The sequence below is a fragment of the Ammospiza nelsoni genome, chromosome 1, assembly GCF_027579445.1.
Source record: "Ammospiza nelsoni isolate bAmmNel1 chromosome 1, bAmmNel1.pri, whole genome shotgun sequence".
Lineage (NCBI taxonomy): Eukaryota > Metazoa > Chordata > Aves > Passeriformes > Passerellidae > Ammospiza > Ammospiza nelsoni.
Genome location: NC_080633.1, coordinates 129,417,757 through 129,440,980, shown reverse-complemented (window position 1 = coordinate 129,440,980; position 23,224 = coordinate 129,417,757). Strand labels below are relative to the sequence as shown.

The 23,224-nt window shown below is 41.2% G+C and overlaps 1 protein-coding gene across 1 annotated transcript in view; it reads left to right on the top strand.

Annotated features, from left to right (window-relative positions):
• The first annotated feature begins 12,729 nt into the window (after positions 1-12,729).
• The window catches only part of RIMS2 (regulating synaptic membrane exocytosis 2), a 444,540-nt gene continuing 434,045 nt past the window's right edge, over positions 12,730-23,224 (top strand). Inside the window, exon 1 of the mRNA XM_059490825.1 lies at positions 12,730-13,251. Within this exon, the coding sequence (XP_059346808.1) occupies positions 13,082-13,251 (170 nt within the window). The 5' untranslated portion in view covers positions 12,730-13,081. The remainder of the gene's footprint in view (positions 13,252-23,224) is intronic.

Below are 23,224 nucleotides of genomic sequence, written 5' to 3'. Positions count from 1 at the left end.
GACATTTTATTCAGTTCTGACAGTTCCCAGGCAGTGTGTTTTTTATCAATGTCTCCAGGAAGCAGATACCATCAGCAATGTCCAGACCTACATGTGCGTGACCTGACCACAGAATTTCACTGTCTCGAAGATGTGTTACCTCCAAAATACAGTAAATTCACTATGAACTTTAAGCCAGCTGGTTAGAGATCTTGGTCCATCTATCTCGTGTCTTAATGAAAACCATAACATTTTCTGGGTATTGTACGGATTCACTAAAAAATTTCAGAGATCCTCTTGAAAGCTTCCTGAAAGTCAGTACCAAAGACCACAGTGTAGGTATGTTTGGAATGTGCCCTGTGTCCCACTGTGCACTGGTTGTTCACTGACAGTGAACATACGGTCAGCACAAGAGCAGCTGCCAGAAGTAATCTGCTGTTCTTAAGGTACCTGATGATGCAGTGATGTTGCAAATCCAATTCAGTGTAAGTATGTAGGATAATTTTCTGGAGAGGACTGTGATGCTATGTCAGCCTTACAGTCACAAAAATTGTCTTTCAGGTAGTTTTGTATGTTTTTCTTCTACTTTCTTTTAAAGTGGATCCATTCTCTTGTTCTCAGTTCAAGGTTTAGAGCATCCTTTTGTGATTCTTTTTGCTGCCTTTGAGCAGATCTGATCTGTTTTACCATACACTGTGTTGTGCCTCCCAGTTCTTCACTTTTAAGCTATTATTAAAATCAGGAACCCCCTTTTTGCTACCTACCAATGTGATGTCTTTTCTTCATAAACATTTATTCACTTTTTCCATTTTAATGGGGCTTTGTCCTGACCATTTTGGAAGTACTGCTTTGCTGGTCCCTTTCTGGCACTGCTACTCCACAGCATTGCAGTGACCCAGCCCTATATTTATTGAAAAATACCAGAAAATCTTAATTCTACTAACATATTTTGCTGAGGATACTCAAGTTTTGTTTTTGTGAAACCTGAAAATTATGCCTTTCAGTGGAAAAATTGTTTTTTAAAGAATTGACATTTAAACACCATACATTTGAGTGGCTATTTTTTATTTACTTCTGCAAGTATCTTATTTATTTTCCACAATGGCAGCATATATGTCACATCACTGTTGGCATCTAAAACTTACATGCCCAAACATTCAGAGGAACAAATAAAAATTAATGCAGGTTAAAACCACGTTGTGCCCATATTTTATTATCGCCAGTCTGATGTGATTTTGTGGGCAGAAGAACATGCTCTTGCCATCAGGAGATAATTTAGTTACTAAAGTTGAATAATGTCTTTATTAGGGCTGCTGTGTGAACAGATTCCAGATACCCAGTCATGTTCTGTCCATAATTAGTTCTCTCTACTTTCCCATTTATGCCCAGCCATGTCGATGAGGGTGTGCTACTGTTAAAAAGGTTCTGTAAGATGTTTTAGGAAGTGTTTTTGTATCATGGTACCATTTGGAGGGTTTTCATCCTCACTTACTTGAACTGTGTACCTGCTGCTTTGCTGCTAATTGGTTCCTCATCAGTCTCACAGGGCTCTTTATGTGGTGTCACTCACAATCAGTGCAACTTATCTGTTTTCCTCCAGAAGGGGAACCTCAGTAGTTCATGATTTTATTATTGTTCTTCAATTTGGTACAATCTGTTCCTGACCATCTGTACCCACTCATGCTGAGAATATCAATACTGTAATTTTCCATCTCCCTCATAACTTGAGCTGATTTCTCCAGCTTGCAGCATTGGATGTACATGCCAGGATCTTGTACATAACATGGAGAAGCAGATACTTCAAGGTTTGAGCTTCTTGCTGAGATGGGATTGGACTGATGCTTGTTGTACAGATTCACTTGGGGCTATCCACTAATCCAAGGAACCGAGATGGATATTGTCATGGAGACAAAATGAAGGCTTAGCCAGTAATACTTCTGAAGAGGAAGGTGGTCAGCCTTGCATCCAGAATCAAGAGAGAAATTTCTGTCTGGCCTCTATCTTTGATTTACCCAGCCTTGGTAGATGTGTTGGGAGCTTCCACCATCCTGCTTGACGTAACTTTGGATCAGAGTCTCCTAAACAGCCCAACAGAGCAAGGTACCAGGTTCAGAAATGGGGGAAAATGTGGGTTTGCCTCTGTGTGGGGTGCGTGTGCATGTGCGTGCATGTGTGTACTTTGCATAATTCTGGCAATTTGTATTCTACTGTACTTAGAATTAAGCAGGTTAATTTAGCTTTTCCTCTATTTGTTCATGTCTGGTGCTTAGAGGATTTGGAAAATCCTATTCTCAGCCATCAGCTAATTTCATAGAACCTACTACAACTGTTATATGTTGTCCGGTGGACTGTTATATGATTGGTTTCTTTTTTGAAATTTTTTTCTTCACATGATGTAAAATATTTCTAAATGGCATGTGATTAGAAATCTGAGAAATTCTTTCAGTATTTAAGTAATCTTTCAGGTTATGCAGACTGCTACATTTGTGTGTGTGAGAATATAAGGGAAAATAAAGACACATAATGGACTATACCAGGAGGTTTCAGTGGTGTTATAAAGCACAGGAGTAAAGTTCAGATAATTTATGGTCCACTTAGCAGAAACTCTCAATGGAATAATACCTCTATAAATCAAAAGTATTTACTTTGTCCATTGCTTATTTTTAATATGTGATTCTGACTCGTGAATTCATGCCCTGTAGAAATTTCTATACCTTCTTGAATCATGCAAATGTTGTCTCCTATCACCCCAGATACTGCTTTCTTGAGTGATTAGCTCTGTTTCACCCTACACTGTTGTCATATATTTTTTTACTTCATCTAACTTCACCATTTTGGGGAAAAGATACTGTGCTAATTTTTCTTCTTTTTCAAAAATAGCGTAGAATTCGTTTTACCAAAATTGGAGAAGTACAAGAGGCAGTCAGTATATACATGATGTAGAACCAAATATGAAAAAAATGTATACACGAACAGAATAATTTGTGCTGCTTTCTTCATGTTACCTTTTTCCTGCTTCGAAGATCTGAGCACAACAAAATGTCTTTTTGAAGGACATGTGGACATCATCCACTAGGGAGACAAAGTACTTCTCCTCAGCTAGGGAACAGGTTTTCCTTTCCTCTTTTTAAGATATTCTGTGAGAGAGTAAAGCAAAGCTGAGACATCTTTGCATGTCCTTCTCATCCTATGAACTGATAGAAAGAAACATGACATAAAACAATGGAATTAAATGCTTGCTGGATATGGAATTATGGACAATACCAGTGTAGGGCAATAGCAGGTAACTCTATGAAAGCTGAATATGTTACATCAGGTGGACAAAGTCACAGGAAGCAACTTTCTGAGAAGTAATTCCTTGTGAGAGAAGCAAGCAGCCATGTATCCAACAAGTCCTCTTTGTTCTCAGGATGTGAGTCAGCAGTGTTGGAGTTGTTTGCAGTCATCTGCTGCTGCAGGTTAGGGGCTAGGCTAAAAGGCTTTACTGAAGCCCAGGCAGACAATGTCCACAGCCTTTCCCTCATCCACAAAACAGGTCACACCATCACAGAAGGACATCAGGTTGGTCAAGCAGGACCTGCCTTTCATAAAACCAACCTTGCCAGGCCTTATTTCCTGGTTGTCCTGTACATGCCCCATGTTGGCACTCAAGATGATCTGCTCCATGACTTCTCTGGCACTGAGGTCAGGCTGAAACCTTGTTGAAACCTCATTCCAGCCTTTCCTGTACACATTTGCTAATTTCCAGTCAACTGGGACCTCTCCAGTTACCCAGAACTGCTGGTGATGACTGAAAGCAGCATGGCAAGCTCTTCCGCCAGATCCATCAGTACGCTTAGGTGGATCCCTGTGGAGAGAGTCCCTGTAAGATCTATGTATTGGATAAGTGGGTCCCAGTTATTCCAATACATAGATCTTACAGGGACTCTCTCTACAGATCCCATCTAACCCCGTAGACTTGTGGGTGTCTAAATCACATAACAGGTTGCTGGCTATTTCCTCCTGGATTATGGGAGCTTCATTCTGCTCCCAGTCTCTGTCTTCTGGCTCAGAAGACTGGATATACAGAAAACAATTGGTCTTGCTGTCAAAGACTGAAGCAAAGGAGCCATTAAGTACCTCAGCCTTGTCCTTATCCTATGTCACTGTTTCCCTCTGCATCCAAAACTGTCAAATGTTGATTTGTCCTACACAACTCACGGACTGCAGTGATTTGCACATAAGAAGCAATGCTTTATTTTAGTGTATAACTTAGTTTTCTGTATTTTTATGGCTGAGTTTTGAATGTGTTACAGACTCTTTTTATAGGGTTTGAACTCTTGACAGCCATGAATACTTTTGAAAACAACTGTGAATGATGGATGAATACCTATGAAATCCACAGTATCACTAACAAAATGCCATCAGCTGTTATTGATGTTGTTTTGCTTGGTAGCTTTTGAAATAGCTGGCACAGGGGAGACTGCACACAGAACGTGGCTACTCATCAGACCAGCTCAGTTTGCTCTATGGGAGAGCATGAACAATTGCTGTGAAAATATTTCATGTGGAAAAGTAGAGACAAGGCTGGGAAGTCTTTCTGCACAAGTGTATCCTATTTGGCTTTGTACATTTGTTACATTTAGGCTAAGCAGCTGTGTTAAGTCAGTGTTTCATACTTCGTGGCTATTAGGATAGTTACTGGTCTTGTTCTTTTCTTTTCCAACTCATAAATCCTCTGTTTTTGAAAGTGTCATCCACTAATTTTATAGTGGATGTAGTCCCTTTTATAAAAGACAAGGCAGACTTTAGCAGCTGATAAGTCTAAAATATTGTCTCTCTAAAAGATTCTCTGCACATTGGCAGTGGAATAACTCATTTTGCATTCAAAGTAGGAGATTCCTTACACCTTCTTTTTTTGATATACCTCTTTGAAATGCAAGAGGAAATGTCAAAAATGATCTCATATTTTATTCCTTCCCTTCCATCCTTCCTTTGTAAGACCTTTCTTTATAGAGAATTTTTTCCTGTCCACTATAAAAACAGACTTTGTTCAAGTCCGCCTGCTTATACTTCACTATGATCAAGAAAGCTGGAAATAAAATTGTAACTTGTAATCCATTTATATTTTGAATACCTTTGTCTCACAGCAATCCTAACATACAGTTTTTGTATCAATTTGTAAGATGCTGTAGCATGAGAAAGGTAATAATTGTACTCAAAGGTTGTGTATTTTCTGAGACTAATATTGCTAGTAAAAATAGCCAAGCTTTTGTGCATGTGAATCCCTTCTCAGAATGTTTTGATTTTCTACTTATTAGAAAATCATTATGAATGTAATTATACTAATGTAGCTAGTGAATGAATCTTGTTTTAATCATACTTGTACTTCTAAGTATGGCAGAATCCTGGTCTGGAGAGCAGAACACAAAGCAGCCATCATCATGTTACTACGCGTTTGCTGACTCTCATTTGGCCTAATGCAATTTTCCCCTTAGCCTAGTAAAATGCCAAAGTTGATTAACGTTGATTAAGACTGTTCATAAACTTTTCATGCTGCACAGTTTGATTTTATCTGAGGCATGTCAACTAGGATCTCATGGGGAGCCTTTTCAGGGAAACAGTGCTACAAAGTGTCAAATAAGTGCTAATGATTTCAATGTACAAGAAAGAAATTGTTTTCCAATTAGACTTTAGCTTTTGCCATTCTAGTGCCTTCTGTCTCCGGACTGTAAAATGAACTTTCACAAGATACTGGCCCCTTTCTTCATGTACTAGAGCTAAAGTTGTAATGTATGCTTACTTGAATTAAAAAAAATTAAGTTGCCTGTACCATTGTGCTTTTAGGAACAGTTTCACAAGGCTACCCCTTCTGCCTTTATCTATTATTTGAATTAATTGAACTTCCTGATAATTTTTGGTCATTTGACAGATGTGCAACCTAGAAAGGTAGATTTCTAGATACAAAATACCAGATGCTAAACTCTAATTATCATCCCTTTCAGGCATGTTTTCATTATCAAAACTGCTATAGTCCGGGTCTGTGAGAATATACTGTAGTTGAAAATCCAAACAGCTAAAGACCTGCTGCCTTTGGATTTTGAGGAAAACAAAAAGTCAAACCAGTATTTTCTATCTCTTCCCAACAGAGAGGTCAGAACTTAAACTGGATGCAGTAAAAAAGGAACATCAGTAATGGACTGGTTTTACAATAATGGATGTTACCTTGAGAACTTTCCTCTCAAATGCTACTTTGGGAAAACTCTAAACAGTTCCACTCCAGCAAAGATGCTCTGTCTCCCAAATTGTGTCTCATTTTTCTTCAAAGATCAGTTTAACACCATCTTGTAATAATGTCCATGAAAAAACAGTCATCTTCCATTTCTCTAGTGTTGCTACCTTTATCTTACTGCTGTCTTCTCATTTCAATTGCATTTGTCTGAGTTACCCATGTACTCTGTTTTGTCTGTGGCTCTCTGAGTTTTCTATGGCAATAGGCTGTTGCCTGTGCTATTTTTTCTATTGATTTCTAGGACACTAGACCCTTCATACATGACTAGGCTTTCTAAGCATGACAATAATAATAATAATAATAGTAGTAGTAGTAGTAGTAGTAGTAGTAGTAGTAGTAATAGTAGTAGTAGTAATAATAATTCTTCAGGATACCATTAATACTTTTAATAATGAATAATAAATTGAGAGATAGAATCACATAGTGCAGTCCACAAAAGAAAAAAAAGGGAAAAAAAAAAAAAAGAAAAAAGAAAAAAAAGAAAAAACAGTCATTTCTATCTTGTATAAAACCAGGAGATTGGGGACTTTCAAGATGTCACTACAATAGAAATGAATACATTCCTGAGATCTGGAACAGGATATTCTGTACCTATTCTGGAGGACAATCTTATGACTGAATTAAAAAAAAAAACATCACATGGGACTTAAGAATACTGGTGTTTCTTCTGAAACAGCTTGAGTTTCACAAGTGCAGGAGGGGTCAGGGAAGAGGGATTAGAAGGCAGCAAAGAGGGAAGACAATGCTGCATCCATAACTTACAGGAACATATGATAATGTTCTAAGCACCAGCTGTGCTAATGTTAGCCTGTGCTTTTTGTGTTGAATAATGCCTATATATTCATAATTTAGAAACCAGTGTAGTATCTGACAACTCAGAACAATTGAAAAGAAACCAGAGTGCTCAAGCTGGGGAAAATTTTTAATACCAATAAAGGTATTAAATATCAAGGAATGATCTGTAAGGGACCAAAAGAAATAGACTTGTATGGTTTTGTTAGGATTCTTGATTCTACAATTCTTTTAGCTGGACAATTGCAACACTGTTGATTTATTACAATCAGGATTGTTAGATTATAAGAATAAACCTTCTGCCCAGTTACTTAGAAATATTGCTGGTTCATGTAGAGAATCAAATAGAAATGTATAACCAAAGAATTGTCATTACACAGGAACTTTTAGGTTCTTTCAAAACTTCCTCCCATGTCTTTCAATCAACTAACAGAACAATCAAAATTGAACTGTCAAATTCAGACAGAAAATACTGAGATTAAGATCCTGTAAAGATTTTAGCCTGCACCTTTAATTCAGCATATTTTATATCACAAATATGACAGAATATTTCAAACTGAGCATGGAAACAGAACTGCAGGAATGAGACATAATAAAGTTTATAGCATTGATCATATTTACAAACTTATGTACCCTGTGTCTGTGTATAACTTTTCTGGACAAAACATCCAAGCTGCATAAATCATGTTTAGCAAGTATCCCATTCATAGAATAGTTTAGGTGGGAAGGAACCTTTAAAGGTCATCTAATCCACCACCTCTCTGAGCAACACATTCCAGTTTTACTACCCCTATGATAGAAAAATTTCTTCCTTCTATATATCTACTTTAGTCTACAACAGGCTAAAACATATTTCTCCATCTAACTTACAGACTCTCTTAAGGTATTTACAGGCCACATTAACGTTACCAGAGCCTTATCTTCTCCAGGGTGAGCTGCCCTAACTCTCCCAACCTTAAACCAGAAAACTATCTAATTGATCTGAACCTCTCTTCAGTTTTCAACCAGCAGTGCTTACAGAAAACCTACGTGCTAAGGCCTCTACTATATTGCATTTCAAAGTACAGCCTGGATCCTAGCTCCTCAGTCCACTGAGAGAAGGGAAATCAATTTCTTCCAAGCAAAGCCAATTTAGGAATAAGGTTGGACATCCTCCATAACCCAAACAGTGCTGATAGAGAGTCTCCAGTCCTCCAATCCAAAAGGGTTTTGTTAATGGTTCTCCTTGAGCAGGGAAAGGGTTTGGAAGTGGGTAAAAATTAAGTTACACATTTCAGAGCAACTTAAGAAATTTACCATTCTGACTCAGTGAAGATACTGACCATATTCATAGTCTAGAGGAAAAAATGTGTTCTGTAGATAAAAGACCAATACCTTTCCATCTGCTGCAGATAGATCTTTAACACCAGTTAAACTGGGAGGAAGTATTCCACTAATATAGTTGGTTATGGCCAGCACTGTGTATACTATGGATGACACTCTTTTATAGGGAATGAGATTAACAACAAAAAAAAAATCTAACTTCTACCCATAAATATCTAGTATTGTTCAAATCACTTGTGGGGAAGCATCCAACTAATAGAAATTAGCTTGGAGCATAAAAAAAATTGCATAGAGACTAGCAAAATCCTCCTGAAAGCAATCAAATGACAATTTGATGATATTATATAATATGTTTCCTCAATTTAGATAGGAGAAAGCTGGGAACGATCCAAGACTGCACCAGAAAACCAGTCCATGATAGTTGGATAGCATTTAGTACAGGACCTGGAAAACACAATTTGTTGCAGTGTAGTTTTTCCTTCCTGTATGGGACTTTGAGGAGTTCCCTGCAGTCTGCTTCCATGAAATGTCCTGCAGGAAACATTTCTTGCTGGTTATACATCTGACTTGATCCACTGAGAGTCTGAGTACTGGTCATTTTCAACCAAGAATATGTCTTTAATTTCCTCCATTCACTGATCCATAATAGAATATTTTAAAGTTCTCTTCATGTCAGCGACATAAAAATGTTTTCTGAGCTTCAAATTGGGACAGAAAAAAAAAATAATTAGTTACACTGGATTTTCCCCATTATACAAAACATTATAAAGCAGATGTTAGCACTTCCTTTTCAGAGAAGACTTACACTTGACATGATTAAACAATGAATCTACCAACTCATTTACTCTTGTAGTTGCTATGAGGAAGGAAATGGGAGTAAGTATAATGAGACCCTTAGAGAAAGACATTTTGTGATGATATATAAAACTAGGTTACAATATCACTGTTTCCTTGGGAACCCCTCATGTCTAGCAGAACTGAAAAGGAACAGATAAAAAAAGGATATCAGAAAAATTATATTAATAACACTGCTGGTGTCAGTACATTTAGATGACTTACAGAAGCCACTAAAAGAAAGTATCACATGACTTTGATATACAATTAGAATGAATTTTCATTTACAGATTTTGCAGTGAAGAACAATTTCAGCAGAGGATTGTAAACCAGGAATGGGAATCTGTTTTTTTGGAGGATGTTAGTCAGTTCAGAATGAGAAATGAAAATAACAGGGAGGGCAGGGAAACTGGAGAAACATGAATGGGAAGGTCAGAATTAAAACTGAATGCTCCTTATAAATAATTTTTGTAAATGATCATACTACATTATAGTATGATCATTTGTTGGTTTATTATAAACTGCTGTTGACCCCATTACACTGGAGTGGGTAGGGAAGTCTGTGCTGTATATTTTCATTAATATATCACCTGAGTAATGTAAATAACAGTAACAACATGAGACGATGCTGTGCAGGCTGACAGGAATGTGGAAAAAAATGTTTGTTTTCAATTGCAGAAAAATGTGAGGAATGATAGGTGGAACTGATTGTGAGAAAGGAAGGTAGAAGCTTAGAAAGGTCAAGCTGAACCATTTTTTCATTGTCATCAAGACAGGATGTCTTCTACTCTGAATCTGCTCTCTCTTTTCGAAACAAATAGCTAGATAACATATGGGGATTACAGTTCCTGTCCCTGTATTTGTTTGTTTACACTTACCCAGTAATGGCAGGGGATTTAGTGGAAACAAGGCAAATACCAAAGAGAAAAGAAAGCTCTGAAATTCTACAGTAATGCTGAGAGCAAGTATTTGTCATTTGTGGATGAAACATCACAGGCTCATTGAAATGAAGCAGGCACTGTACATCCAGAGAGTTCAAAGGTAAATATCCATTGGAAAGAATCTCAGCTGAATGAGGCAATGCACAGAAAACTGTAGTGATGTCTTGCAACAAGACTACAGCATGAATACTGCTTGTGTTTATGGTTGAGGCATGGCATTAAATATTTTTGAACCAACTGTGTAACCTGACTGGAGTGACTACTTTCAATTGGTCTGGTTCTTTGTAATCATTCTTAGAAGTTATTGACTGATTTCTCATGTTCTTCACTTCCCTGGGATAAAATGTATTTTTCAAAGGCTTCTCTACAGTTAATTCTTCCATTCAACATTCATAGATTGATAAAGAATGTACTATCTTTGGGAATCTGATGACACATGGTTCTAAATTTCTTCTTCTTTTTGATTTTGATGCCAGATTTATCTAGGAAGAAACCAGGAATTCGGTGAGAGCCAGCTGGCTGGAATCCAGCCTGAAAGGTGAAGGTGATGTGAACTGGAGGAGCAGAATGCTTTCAGGACTGAATGAAAAATTATACAGTTTATTTTACAAGGATATCTGATTAAATATAATATGGTCAGTGTCTTACACAATGGTTTATGGTTTTTACCATAGGGTCTATTATAAACAAGTTTACATCAAGAAATAGAACGGTCTCCTTTAGCTCAGGATGCCGTGACATTTCTTAGAAAAAATTAAAATTCAATTAATATATGTGCCTGATAATAGGTAGAGATAATTGTTAAGACCTGCTTTACTACAGCAAACCTCTCATGTCTTTCCAACAATCTGTTCCTCCAGAATTTGTTTCCACAAAGGAATGGTATTTTCACATGCAGGCAGAACTCTTTAGCTTGTGGACCTACATCCTAGAATTTATTCTTTGTGGAAATACAGCTAATGAGGACCACAATAGGTTCTGAAAGATTACTTTTCCTCCCATGTCTTTATACTTGGTTATAAATTGATATCATGGCAGATAACAACACCAGCTCCAAGACTATATGATCTGCGATGAGATTTCAAACTGCTAAAATGAAACCTTTTAAAATCACTTTATTATTGCTGTATACACTTCCATGTTATCCAGCACTGATGTTATGTCTCATAAAGTGAGAGAATAGCAAGCAGAAATCTATTGTCTCTTACAGAGTAAAAACATACAGATTTGGATTGAATTGTTTCTTTGGCATTCTTGGATGGGGTATTTCCCATTTATTTGGTCTGAATGGCATTTTGGGTAGTGTAGGATGCTTTTTCCAGAAATTATTTCTTGTTACAAAATGACTGCTCAGGTGGGGGATTTATAGGTAGCAAAAGAGTTTTGAGAGGTTCATTTCACCACTACCTGGTGCCCGTGTGGGAGGAGGACTTTCTTTTCCAATCTTCTCTAATGGGTGTCACATTCTTGCTCTTCTGAGTTAGAGGAATCTATCCAGACAGAGGCTGTGGTAGATTTCACCCCAGCGTGGGGTGAAGGACACTCCAGCAGGACCTTATGTGGGCGATGGTGGAGCAGCAGGTCTGTTGGGCTGGATCCGCACGGCTGAACAGCGATGCGGTTCCCGGCTCGGGGGAACCGGAGGCCGGCCCGGCGCACACCCCGCGTCGCCCTTGATGTTGCTCTGCGATTCTCTGCCCGATCTGCGGACCGTGCCGTGGGGCTACGAGGGGACGGGGATATGGGTGCTCTGCTGGCCTCCCGGGCGGCTCGCCCTCGCCTTTCCCTCTGCCTCCATTTCCTCCTCCCGGAGCCGGCACTCCCCCCCCCGCCAGATCCTCCTCCCTAGGGCTGCGTTCGGGGACCGGCCCGGCCGAGCGGGTGCCCCTCTCCGGCCTCCCTGCGGGCGGCAGGGGCAGCGGGAGCGGCGGGAGATGCGGGAGCGGCGGCCGCGCAGCGTGTCCCCGCCCTCCGCCTTGCCCCCCCGCGGCCGCCGGGCTCGGTCCTCCCAGCGCGTCGCCGGCGCCTTGGCTCCTCCTTGTCCTTCCTCGCGTGATTTTTATCGCGTCCATTTTTTGTGCGGGGATAAATAAATAAATAAGGGCAGCTGCCGCCCGCCGCCCCCCGCCGCCAGCCCGCGCGGCGCCGCTAGGGGCGGCAGCCGGGCCCCGCATCGCCCCGCGCCGCTCGGCTCAGGAGAGGGAGGCAGCGGGGCGATGCGGAGCCCCCTCCCGTGACTCCGGCTCTCCGCCATGCCATGGGTTAGGCGGACTCCATCCCGCAGCCGAGAGGGCACCAGCCAAGCGAGGCGGCGGCAGGAAGCGGCGCGGTCCGGCAGAGGAGCGGCGGGAGGCGGCGGCGGGAGGCGAGCGCGGCGCCCCGCGGCCCCTTCCATGGACGGCGGCGAGGAATTATGAGCCGCGGCCGGCGGCCGGGACTGGCGCTCGCCCGCTGGGGCTTTCCCCGCTGCGCGCCCCGGGGCGCCGGGGCTCCGCTCTCGTACGGCGGCAGTCGCTGCCCCCGTCTCCTGACTTCCCGACGCTCGCTCCGTCCCCCCTCTCCCTGCCTGGCGCTCGGGGTTGGGATAATCTCGCTCGCACCCAAACCACAGCGCTCCCGCGGCTAATCCTGCCCTCTCCCCTCTCCCTCCCCACCCCGCCCCCGGCCCTTCCTCTGCTGCCCTCTCCCCTCCCCGCTCCCCCTGCTCGCCCCCCGGGGCCCCTCCGTCCCCGTTCTCCCGCTGCCGCCGGCGGCCCGGCGGGTGGGTGCGAGGTCGGGGCTGCCGGGCACCCCGCCCCTCCCCGGCGGGGCCGTCATTAGGCTGCCGGTTGATTACAGGGTATTGATTTGTATGTGCTTCTCCCGGCGCCGGCCGCTCCCGCTGGTGCTGCTGGAGTTCGGGCAGCGCTTCTCGTAGCGGCGGCGGCAGCTCCTACTAAACATGTCGGCTCCCGCCGGGCCCCGGAGCGGCCCCGCCGCTCCTCAGCCTCCTCCGGCCCCGCAGCCCGAGATGCCGGACCTCAGCCACCTCACGGAGGAAGAGCGGAAGATCATCCTGGCCGTCATGGACCGCCAGAAGAAGGAAGAGGAGAAGGAGCAATCCGTGCTCAAGTAAGGGCGGGCGCATCCCTTTCTCGTCCTCCCGGGCCCGGAGCCGCGAAAGTCTCTCCTCTGGCCCCGGGGGCGGCACGGCCAGGGCGGGAGAGAGGAGTCGGGCTGCCGGGGTCGGGCAGGGGTGCTCGGCGCCGGGCGAGTGTGGGGCACGGCGGGAGGGACCCGCGGGAGCGGCCAGGGACGCGGCAGCGCTCGGCGCCTGCCTTAGTCGCGCTCGGCGGGGCGGCTCCGGCTCCGCACGCCCCGGCGCCGGCGGGGACCGGGCGCCCAACATGGCCGCACAGGTGCCGTCCTCACCCGGCGTGTTCCATCGGGAGGACGCGGGTGGGTCGGGGCGGCGGTCGGCGCCGCCGGAGGGGGCGGACCGGCAGCATCGGGCCCGGTGCCGGGGGCGCGGCGGGCTCCGCGCTGGCGGCGGCGGCCCTGCCGGGCGGAGCGGCACCACCGGGGCCTGGGCTCCGGCCGCCCGGCTGGGTGGGTTTGCCACAGCCGCCATCTTCCCCCGACAACGTGTCTGCCGCCCGCCCCCGCCCCGCTGCTCTTTCCAAGCGTGAGCCCCGGCGCCGGGGAAAGCAGGACGTCTTCCGCCTGCCCGGCGCGGGCGTGAGGGCTGCCCCGGCCCCAGCACCGGCACCGGGAGCTGTCCGGAGCGACCCGGCTCAGCATTTGGAGCTAGTTGTCCACAGTCCCCCTGCCCAGCTCAGCGCCGGGAGCTGTCCGCAGTCCCCTGGCCCGGCTCAGCCCCGGCAGCTGTCCACTGCCACCCGGCCCGGCTCAGCACCGGCAGCTGTCCACAGTCCCCGGGCCCAGCTCAGCCCCGGGAGCTGTCCACAGTCCCCCGGCCCGGCTCAGCCCCGGGAGCTGTCCACAGTCCCTGGGCCCAGCTCAGCCCCGGGAGCTGTCCACAGTCCCCGGGCCCGGCTCAGCCCCGGGAGCTGTCCACAGCCACCCCGTTCTGCACCGGGAGCGTCCGGGCAGGAGCGCGGGGCCCGGGAAGCCCGAGCTTTCCCGGTGCGCCGTGCCCCGTTCCCGGGGTGACGCCGGTCTCCTTGCAGGCCCGGGGGTCCCGCTGCCGTGCACGGCATGGGTCACGCCCTTCTCAGTCGGCTGGCAGACACTGAGTAAAGTCGAGAAAACCGTTCTCCCTTAGTGATGGAGTAACCCCGCTGACTTCTAGTGGTTTAAAAATATGCAAAGCTACCGCTGTCGTGGATGTGACTTTGATGAGTGTGGTGAAGCTGAAGCTCTAAGTTCTAAGCGGGTTTTTTTTGTACCAAAATTCGCGTTGTGTCTTGGACATGTTAATTGCAGCTGGTCTTTCACACTCAGCACCTGGAAGCTGTCTTCTGGGCTTTAGTTGCTGACTTTGGAAGTCTGCTTCCCAGATTCACTGCATCATACCAAAAACTTCGAATATACTTTGTGTGACAGCTCCTAAATGTTGAGGAGATCTCCTAAAAACATTTCAAAGTCTGTTTAAAAAGGTTTTTTGTTGGATGAACATTCTGAAGCACGACAGTGTAATGTGAGCACTGGAAATAAAGTACCATACCTTCTTTTGTCACCACATCTTAGTGTCTTGCTCTACAGTTTGTTTGCTATTGGGATACTTTATTTTGAAACAATTTAGACTATTTTATTAAGTTACATGATATACCAAAACAAATGCAAATTTTTGTCTAAAATTTTTGCACTCTTAAAAATTATTAATAAAAATAGAAGTTCAAATTGGAAGCTGCAGGAATTCAAGGAATTAAGGTTTCATTTATTTTTATTAAATATATAATAATGGCATTAAAGTTTTAAAGAAGGCTCCTGTCAACTTTTGCTGTGGAGAGTATTATTTATGATCAAATGTGAAGTAAAACATCAGTACAATACTAGGATCAGCTTGAATGGTTAAACTTGCAAATGAAGAATAAACTGTTCTCAAGTAATGGTAAGGTAAAACTAACTTAAGAAATGAAGCAGAATTCTTTTCATTTGTAATAGTGAGAATCTTGGAAGCAGACAATGGGCAAATAAAAGGTCTTTATCATATCTTAGGATAAAATTTATGTAGGGTTTAGTTTCCCATTATGTCTCCCTAGAAGTGTCCTCTTGAGTTCTGTGTAAGCTACGAGGGAGATGGTAAGGTGTAAAGTTTATACATAAAGGATAGCCTAAAGCAGTGCTATTAGGAAAATGCTGTTGTCAATGGAATTTGAATAGATGGACCACAATATTTTAGAGGGTAGTGAGAAGTGAGCTGGTGTCAGATGAATAACTCATCAGTTTCATTTTTCTTAAAATGAAGTGTCTCCTTGAGCCATCAGGTACATGTTTAATCTAAAAATATCTACAGATTTATCAAGCACAACCCTCCACCAAAGTCATACCAGCATATTTATGTAGATATTACTGAGTTTAATTCTCTTTAGAGATATTTTCCTTCTGAGAAAGAATAAAAAAACCCTCCCATGTTTATATGAATGAACTACTGTTATTGCATAGAGATAAATATAGAGCTAAATCCTGCAGTCTTTGTTCAAGTGTAATTCTCCTCGAAGGCAAGCTTCTTTTGAAGTGGAAGGTATTTTTGCCTCAGCAATAAAATTGTGTCATTTCATCCCATGGAGACATATAGCAGGATTAAAAAAATGCTGAAAACAAGAGTTGACATTTAGAGATATTAACACAAGAACTGTTCAAATGTTGAAGAAAGCAGCAAGCATGTATTCCCTCTATTTATTTTTAAATCATTTATGGTGATTGACTGTCAGTATGAATGGCTACTCCCTGGGCTCTACTTCCTTTCTCCATTCTGTTTGTATCTTGTGTTTTTCAAATTCTTATGCTGTTCCCATCACTGTGGTATTTGAGCATTTTCCAAAAGAGCATTAAGTAGTGTGACTCACATCTGTAATGTGGACTATTTATTCTTTTCCTTTCACTCCCTGGGGTAAAGATGTGTGGATTTAAAATAGATACATAATTTCTCCTTATGCTTGTTTTACTCTTTTTGGGGAAGGGAAATACAGATGGTATTGAGTTGTAATCTGTAGCAACTAATAGTGATCTGGTCAGCATGAATTCTTGCCAGGATTTGATGGAACATGATGGCATGGAAAGCAGAAGCTTTCCAGATTTGCTCTGTCCTTTGGCCTGGTTTGGTCTGTGAAATACGCTGAGCCACAGTTGTGCACTGTGTTCTTGAGGTGGAGCTTCTGCTTTAAAAAGGATGGGTGGTAAACTCTGCTGCTTTGACTGTCTCTCTTCTGGAATTTTTGGGACCCTTGGAGTGCATTTTGAGTGTTATGGGCTAAGAAGTTGTCTTTTTGACAAGGTTATTGAATATATATTTTGCATAATATTTAATATGCATAATGTGTGACAGAGTGAATTTATGTCTGTACTCTGGGTGTAAGTCTTTGCTGTTTAAAGAGTATTTGCATACTTTCAACATTTTTCTTTGTGGATATTTTACTGTCTTGGAAGGAGGATAGAATTTTTGATGATCACTTTTCCTTTAAATCATGCACATCCTTCCTCTTATAAAATCTGGTTTTATGTGTGTAAGCTTTTTAACAGATTTTAGACAGCACATTTCCTCCATACGGACTGACTTATGGGATCAGTCTTGTGCTTTTTTACTTTTAATTTGTACTTTATTTTTGTATCAAAGAACTGTGTTGAGAGAATGCACACAGGAATAAAAATAGACGTTAGGGTGCTGCCATTATTTATTAAGACTTCTGTTTCAGCCTGTGTGATGTGCATCTACACTTTCCTACTTGAAATATCACAAGTTTCCATCTCCTTTGCTGAGCAATTCTAAAGATAAAATGCTCTCCTCATAAAGTTAAACTCATAGCTCTGAAAAGACATGTATTTCAACTTTTCACAAGAGTCTGGATCAGTAGTAGACAAATTTTCCCAAGAAAAAAATTTTTAATGAAATCATCCAACTTTTCATATATTTGCAAAGCATTACAGGTTTACTATGAGGTCCTGGTAAAAGATTTCTTTAAAAAGTGTGTGGCTTTGTCAGCTGATTTACCTAAGAAAGGTGGAAACATAGTGGGCTAGCTAGAGGATGGTGGCTCTCTGTGAGCCACCACTGTCAAGCCCAGAGTGAACTTTAGGAAGGCACAACTGACTGCAGGCTCAGTTACTGTGGCAGGGATTGCACAGATGTGATAAAAATGGGGTAGCTACACTGAATGAAACAAAACCTCTGACAAACAAAACCAAGGAAGCTGGGCTTTGTGAGCTCTGTATGACACTGAGTGAGTGAGGTGTGGGGCAGGATGCTCACCTGGGGAAGAGGAAGCAATAAGTTGATGGCCATGACTCACAGAAGTGTAAATATCAGACTGACAAAGCTTTTGTACTATTTTATAAGTAATTATCCTACTTTATAAATAATCAGCTCTGATTTACACTGTCTTAAAAGCATTGTATGTTTTGGATTTGGATTTCAGGGCTGGAAAGAAGATATATGTGGTGATTATTGATTTTGCTTTTGGAAAATGGAGATATGTATAGGAATTCCTAAAGTTTCTAGAGTAAAAGGCAAAAAGATTTGCTTTTGACTAAAAAGTAAACTAGGACTTCAGGCAATGTTAGTTATGTTATGCTCCCATAATTTTGCACCACATTTTGTCTGAATTCGGACTGCTGATTAGAACAGTTCATTGCTACACCATTCATAATTTTGCTCTTGTTTCTGTGTATTATAAAATCAAATATGGTCCAAATGACATTAAAAGTTATAACTTTATGCAGTATAAAATAAGTGATAGTGAAAGTTACACAAATATATATAGATATATATAGTTGAGAAGGATACTTGCCCTCTTTCCTGCCCTGCCAGGTCCTCTTCTCTTCCAACCACCTTATTCTGCTCTCTTTATAGTCTCCCCTTTCTTCTGTTTTAATAATTTGTGCTGCTTTTTGGGCCTCTCTCAAAGTTGTCATTGTTCCTTGCTCTTCACTCTTATCACGTGCTTAGACTGATGACAGATTTTGTACTGTAGATAATACTTGTCAGCTTGTTATGGCTTGTACCATTTGCTCTTCAAGAAGACTCAGTGTTTACAATTGTTCTCTAAAGAACCTAACTCACTTTTAGACACTGTCTACAAGTGATTAAAGTAGTACTTCCTCTTAGTGACTAAGCAGAATTTATTTGGAGATTATACAGAGTGCCAGTTACACTAATTATTTGGCTTGATAATTTTTATGTTGAGTAAAGTTTTAGAAGACTGCAATAATGCTGACATTCCCACATTCAGGAAGTACAAGGAGGATCAGTTGGATGTAGAAAGGCTTGACATCATATGGGGCTGAGAAATAGTCTAACAGATACAGGATTTAGTTAAAAAAGAACCCCCAAAACAGACATTCAATGCCAGATAGTATGTGCTTTCTACAGTCTTGTCAAATTAATATCTTTTTGCACTCTTTGAAAAAAAAAAGAGAAAAAAAAACATTTAATTTTACATCTGAAAGAGAGGAGTGAAGATCATAATTTTAAGGTGCTAGGACTGTATCCTAGAAAGCAGTGACTGGGTGAAATGCAGTGGTCTCTGGAGGTGAGTTTAGGAGACTGAGTGGTCCATTCTGGATTTTGTCCACATCTCTGCATCTCAGCATCTCTGAGCTGGGTAACATTTAAATAACTGAGAATGTCAAATAATTGATTTTTCCATTGAAACAATGGTTAATTAGTGTATATATTGTAAGTGTCAAAATACACAGAAGTTATTGGTTACTGCAGAACTAGTGTAAAATGTGGTTTTACCCTGCCAGTGAAGTTTTAAAATACTTGCAACATATTCAAAGTTCCATAAATAAGAAGGAAAAAGTAAACTGATAGTTTGAACTTGCAATTTTAATCCAGTGGAATGGGATTTTCTTCAGTTTAATGCCACCCCTCACCCTTTTGCTTTAGTGGCTTCCTTCAAGTTTTGTTGTCATATTTACAGTCAGTCAGAATGCTAGGGCAGTTTCTAAGACCATTAGACCATCTTTTTCCAAGAAGGATTATTTTGGTATGATCTTTCCTTTTCCCCCAGTGTCTTCACTGATGATGCATTTTGACAGAAACTGGGGGAGATAAAATCCCAAGAACACCTTAAGTGAACACATTATGATCTCATCTATTCCTGTTTTACTGCAACAGGCATTATACATTAACAATGAGCTTTGAGGTGAGGATGATTTTTTAAGTTAAGTTTAGAGCACAAGGGCTGTTTTAATAATATGTTTTACTATATCAAAGTTATTTGCTACAATTTACCTTAGACAACCTCATCTCTCTAGGAGTGGCCAAGTCTTTGTTTTAATTTAAACTCATAAGCAGGAAGAATCTCTTGAAATACTAGTTTTCTACAAATGGCATTTAAAAGCAGTTGTTGTTCAGGCAAAGTTATTCATATTATAAATCTGAAGTTCATATTGACCTATATTGTTTTCAATGCTTACTGAGTTTAGATCTCTTTTGCAGGACTACATGGTGTAACAGGAGGAGCTGTTACACCCTTGAAGTAACTCAGTTGAGGGTTTGTTATAATTTATTAATAAAAACAGTTTACACCAAATCTGGTAGTGCATTTGTAAACTCAGTAAACCCCAACAACTTCATCTCAGGAGCTATTTGTACTTCTGGTGATTCAGAAGCTGGCATGACCAGCTCTCAAGGCAGAAGATTCTGACACTTATTGTATAAAGTAGTGATTTGCAATTGTGAGACCCCACCTAACCAGTGAAATAAATAGCTTTCCTGGCCGAGGCAAGGGCACATAGCAGACAATGCACTGAATTCAGTTGCAAAATCAGTGCTGTGCTCAACAGCTGCTTCTGCATGATATCATGTGGTGGCTGTGTCCTCGTGTAGTTTTTCCAAGCTATGGTCTTGAAGCTGTGAAGATGTCAGTAAGGACTGACACTGTAAGAGTTAATGTGACAAACAGTAAGAGATTGTGTAGGGGAATAGCAGAGCATATAAGAAGTAAATGCATGTAATTTTTGGATAGTAAGAGTTCAAAGCAATTTCTGCTGGTTTATGTCATTGAAAGTGGCAGACAGTGTTTTTATAGTCTTGAGTTTAAGTATCAGCTGTCATCACAGTACATGCTTGCAGAGTGATCTCAGTTGCATTTTGATAAAGAAATCAAACTCATGCATTTTGATAGAGGAAAAGCAATAGTCATAATAGTTGACTTTATGTATCTGTATCTTTAGGAGTTTCTAAGTTTTGATGTGAGGCCATAAATAATATCTTTGACTTAAACTTTAAACTTTTTATTAAAAATATAGTGAGATATCCTTTTTATTAAAAATATAGTGAGTTTGTTCTAGCAGCAGTTAGCAAGAGTTGAACTCGTGTTTCAAACAAGTCTGAGTGCTTCTATTTTGAAAATTCATAAGAAAATCTTTAAACTTTAAATAACACATAAAGCCTATTATTTTCTTTGTTTACTGTCTCTATGGGGTTGGTTCTTTCTTCTTCTTTCATATGAGGTTGCGTAAATACTACCTGATGACCTATTCTTTATTTGACATTAATATTTTTAAGGTGAATCATTTCTTATAGCAAATATAATATTATATTTGTACTCAGAATATTTAACAGGTCATAACATCACTAGGTGTTCAATATAACGTGGCATTTTGGTTCTGTGTATTTTTGAGGGCAGACTTACTTTAGAATCTGTACTATCTTAAGCATACAAAGGACATAAACATTTTTCACCTTTAAATAAAATTGTGAGTTCGAAGAAGTTAACCTGTTTTGGAAAATGGTTTACAACAATCTTTTGTATAACTTTTCAGAAATGTGTACTCCAGTGTATTATCAAGAAATTCTTTTCCATATAGTGTTTATCTAACTCTTGGTGCATTTATACATTTTTCTGATTACAGAAAGGAGGAGTGAGAAGAAGTGATTTTAAAGCTGTTTAAAGCCCAGAGAACACATGGAATAATAGAAAACATAGCTGGTTGTGACCTCAACAGATCATCCAGTTCATCCTTTGCCTCAAGGCATGACCGGCTCTCAAGACAGAAGTTCTGTCACTTATTTGACAGAACTTATTCTGACACTTATTTGCATAAAGTAGTGATTTGCAAATGTGAGACCCCACCTAACCAGTGAAATAAATAGCTTTCCTGGCCGAGGCAAGGGCACATAGCAGACAATGCACTGAATTCAAGCTAAGCATCTCTGCAAGTGCTGTGTTGCCTATGTAGCAGAAAGTGAAGAGTGGGCCAAGCAGATCTTAGGGTAAAGCTCTTCTATACAGTACGAAAATTTTACATTTTTCAAATGATAGATTACTACTGAAAGGTGTGAGAAGAATGACTACACTACCTACTCAACCAGGGATGGAGGTTTCTTGAATTCCCTAGATAATTTGTCTCAGTTACTGAAAGTCCTTATCCTTACCACTAGAATTTCCCCCCTACTGTTAAACCTAAATCTCTTTCCTGCCATTTGCTGCTTGCTCTGTCCACAATGGGAGTGTAATTGAATCTGTTATTTTTCTGTTTGCAGCAACCCTTTATGTATTTCATAAATGTGATAATATCTCCTCCTGTGTATTTTCATTGCTCCTTTCTGTGGATTCAACAAGTCATATTTTCTAGACTTCTGACCATTCTTGCTGCTAGTCTTTATATATACTTTTTGACTGATTTTTTTTAAATACAGTGTCCAAACCCAGACGCATATTCCAAAAACATGGGGAGAGCATGATGATAAAACTGTCTTGCATGGAACTCTTTCCTCATATAGACAATGTCACATGTGTTTGGGCTTTTTGTTGTGGTACAGCACTTATGGATTCATGGTCAGCTTGTGATCTACTATCCTTTCACCATGCTTTTTTGCAGAGCTCTTGTTGAATCAGTCATTCCTCATTTAGTATTTTGAATTTGATTACCTCAGCTATGCAGTGTTTGTCTTTAGTGCCATTGAGTTGTATTCTGTCTATATCAGATGCCTCTTATGAATTTTGCATTCCATTTGCTTAAATAAAATTCACAACAGCCCTTGGAGCAGGAATGAGGACTTGCCTCTGGAGAGAGAGTATCCTACTCACAGAGATATTTGACTTCCTCGTGGCTGTCCATTCTCACTCCTGACTGCATGTTTGTATGCCTTCACTGTTAGGATGCAGAATAAACTTTTCCAGAACCCATAACTGGTTCAGCTGGGAAGTGAGAGCTGTGTTCAAATCTATTCCTGATAAAGGAGGTCTTTCACCAACTTGGAAATACACAAATGCTATATTATTTTGAGGGAAACAGTTGTATCTGCTGCCATATTTATTCAGTAGGTGCAAGATGTTGGTTGACTTACAAAAAATTTGACAAAAATTTGAGGTCCCAAAAATACATAATTATTAGGGGTTTAATGAAGATAATAAGATGGATAATGGAAGTGATTGTCCATACTCCTGATTGAAAAAATCTACTCACACCATTCTACATACCGAGGAGTTTTTACAGGGGAGAACCACCACGGGCATCAAAATAAATCTATCATGAGGTGTGAGTCCCCACAAAATCAGACTTCTTTAACTTCAGCATGCATAGAACTGTTCACATAATGAACATCATTGCCTCAGTTTTGATATCTTTTTAATTTCCACACTACATTGTTTAAAGCTTGGATTACATTATTTGAGTCCAGAAATTCTTTGGGGCTCTTCTGACCAGATCTGAATACCTACAGAGGGAGACATCCATTTCTGAAATCACTTAGGTTCAATTTGAAGCAAATGGAAATAAAGAGGTGCCTTTAGGATGTGATCCATCTCATCTTAAATTAGACATTTCAAATGGGCCAGATGAATTGCAGAGCCTATTTCTGGCTGTGGGCTTAAAAATAAGATAGAGTGAATATGTCAGATGTAGAGGTCTATCTCACAGACTTCTGGAGCTAGGTCAGTTAAGTCTGCCTTGCAGAGAGTAACTCTTCATC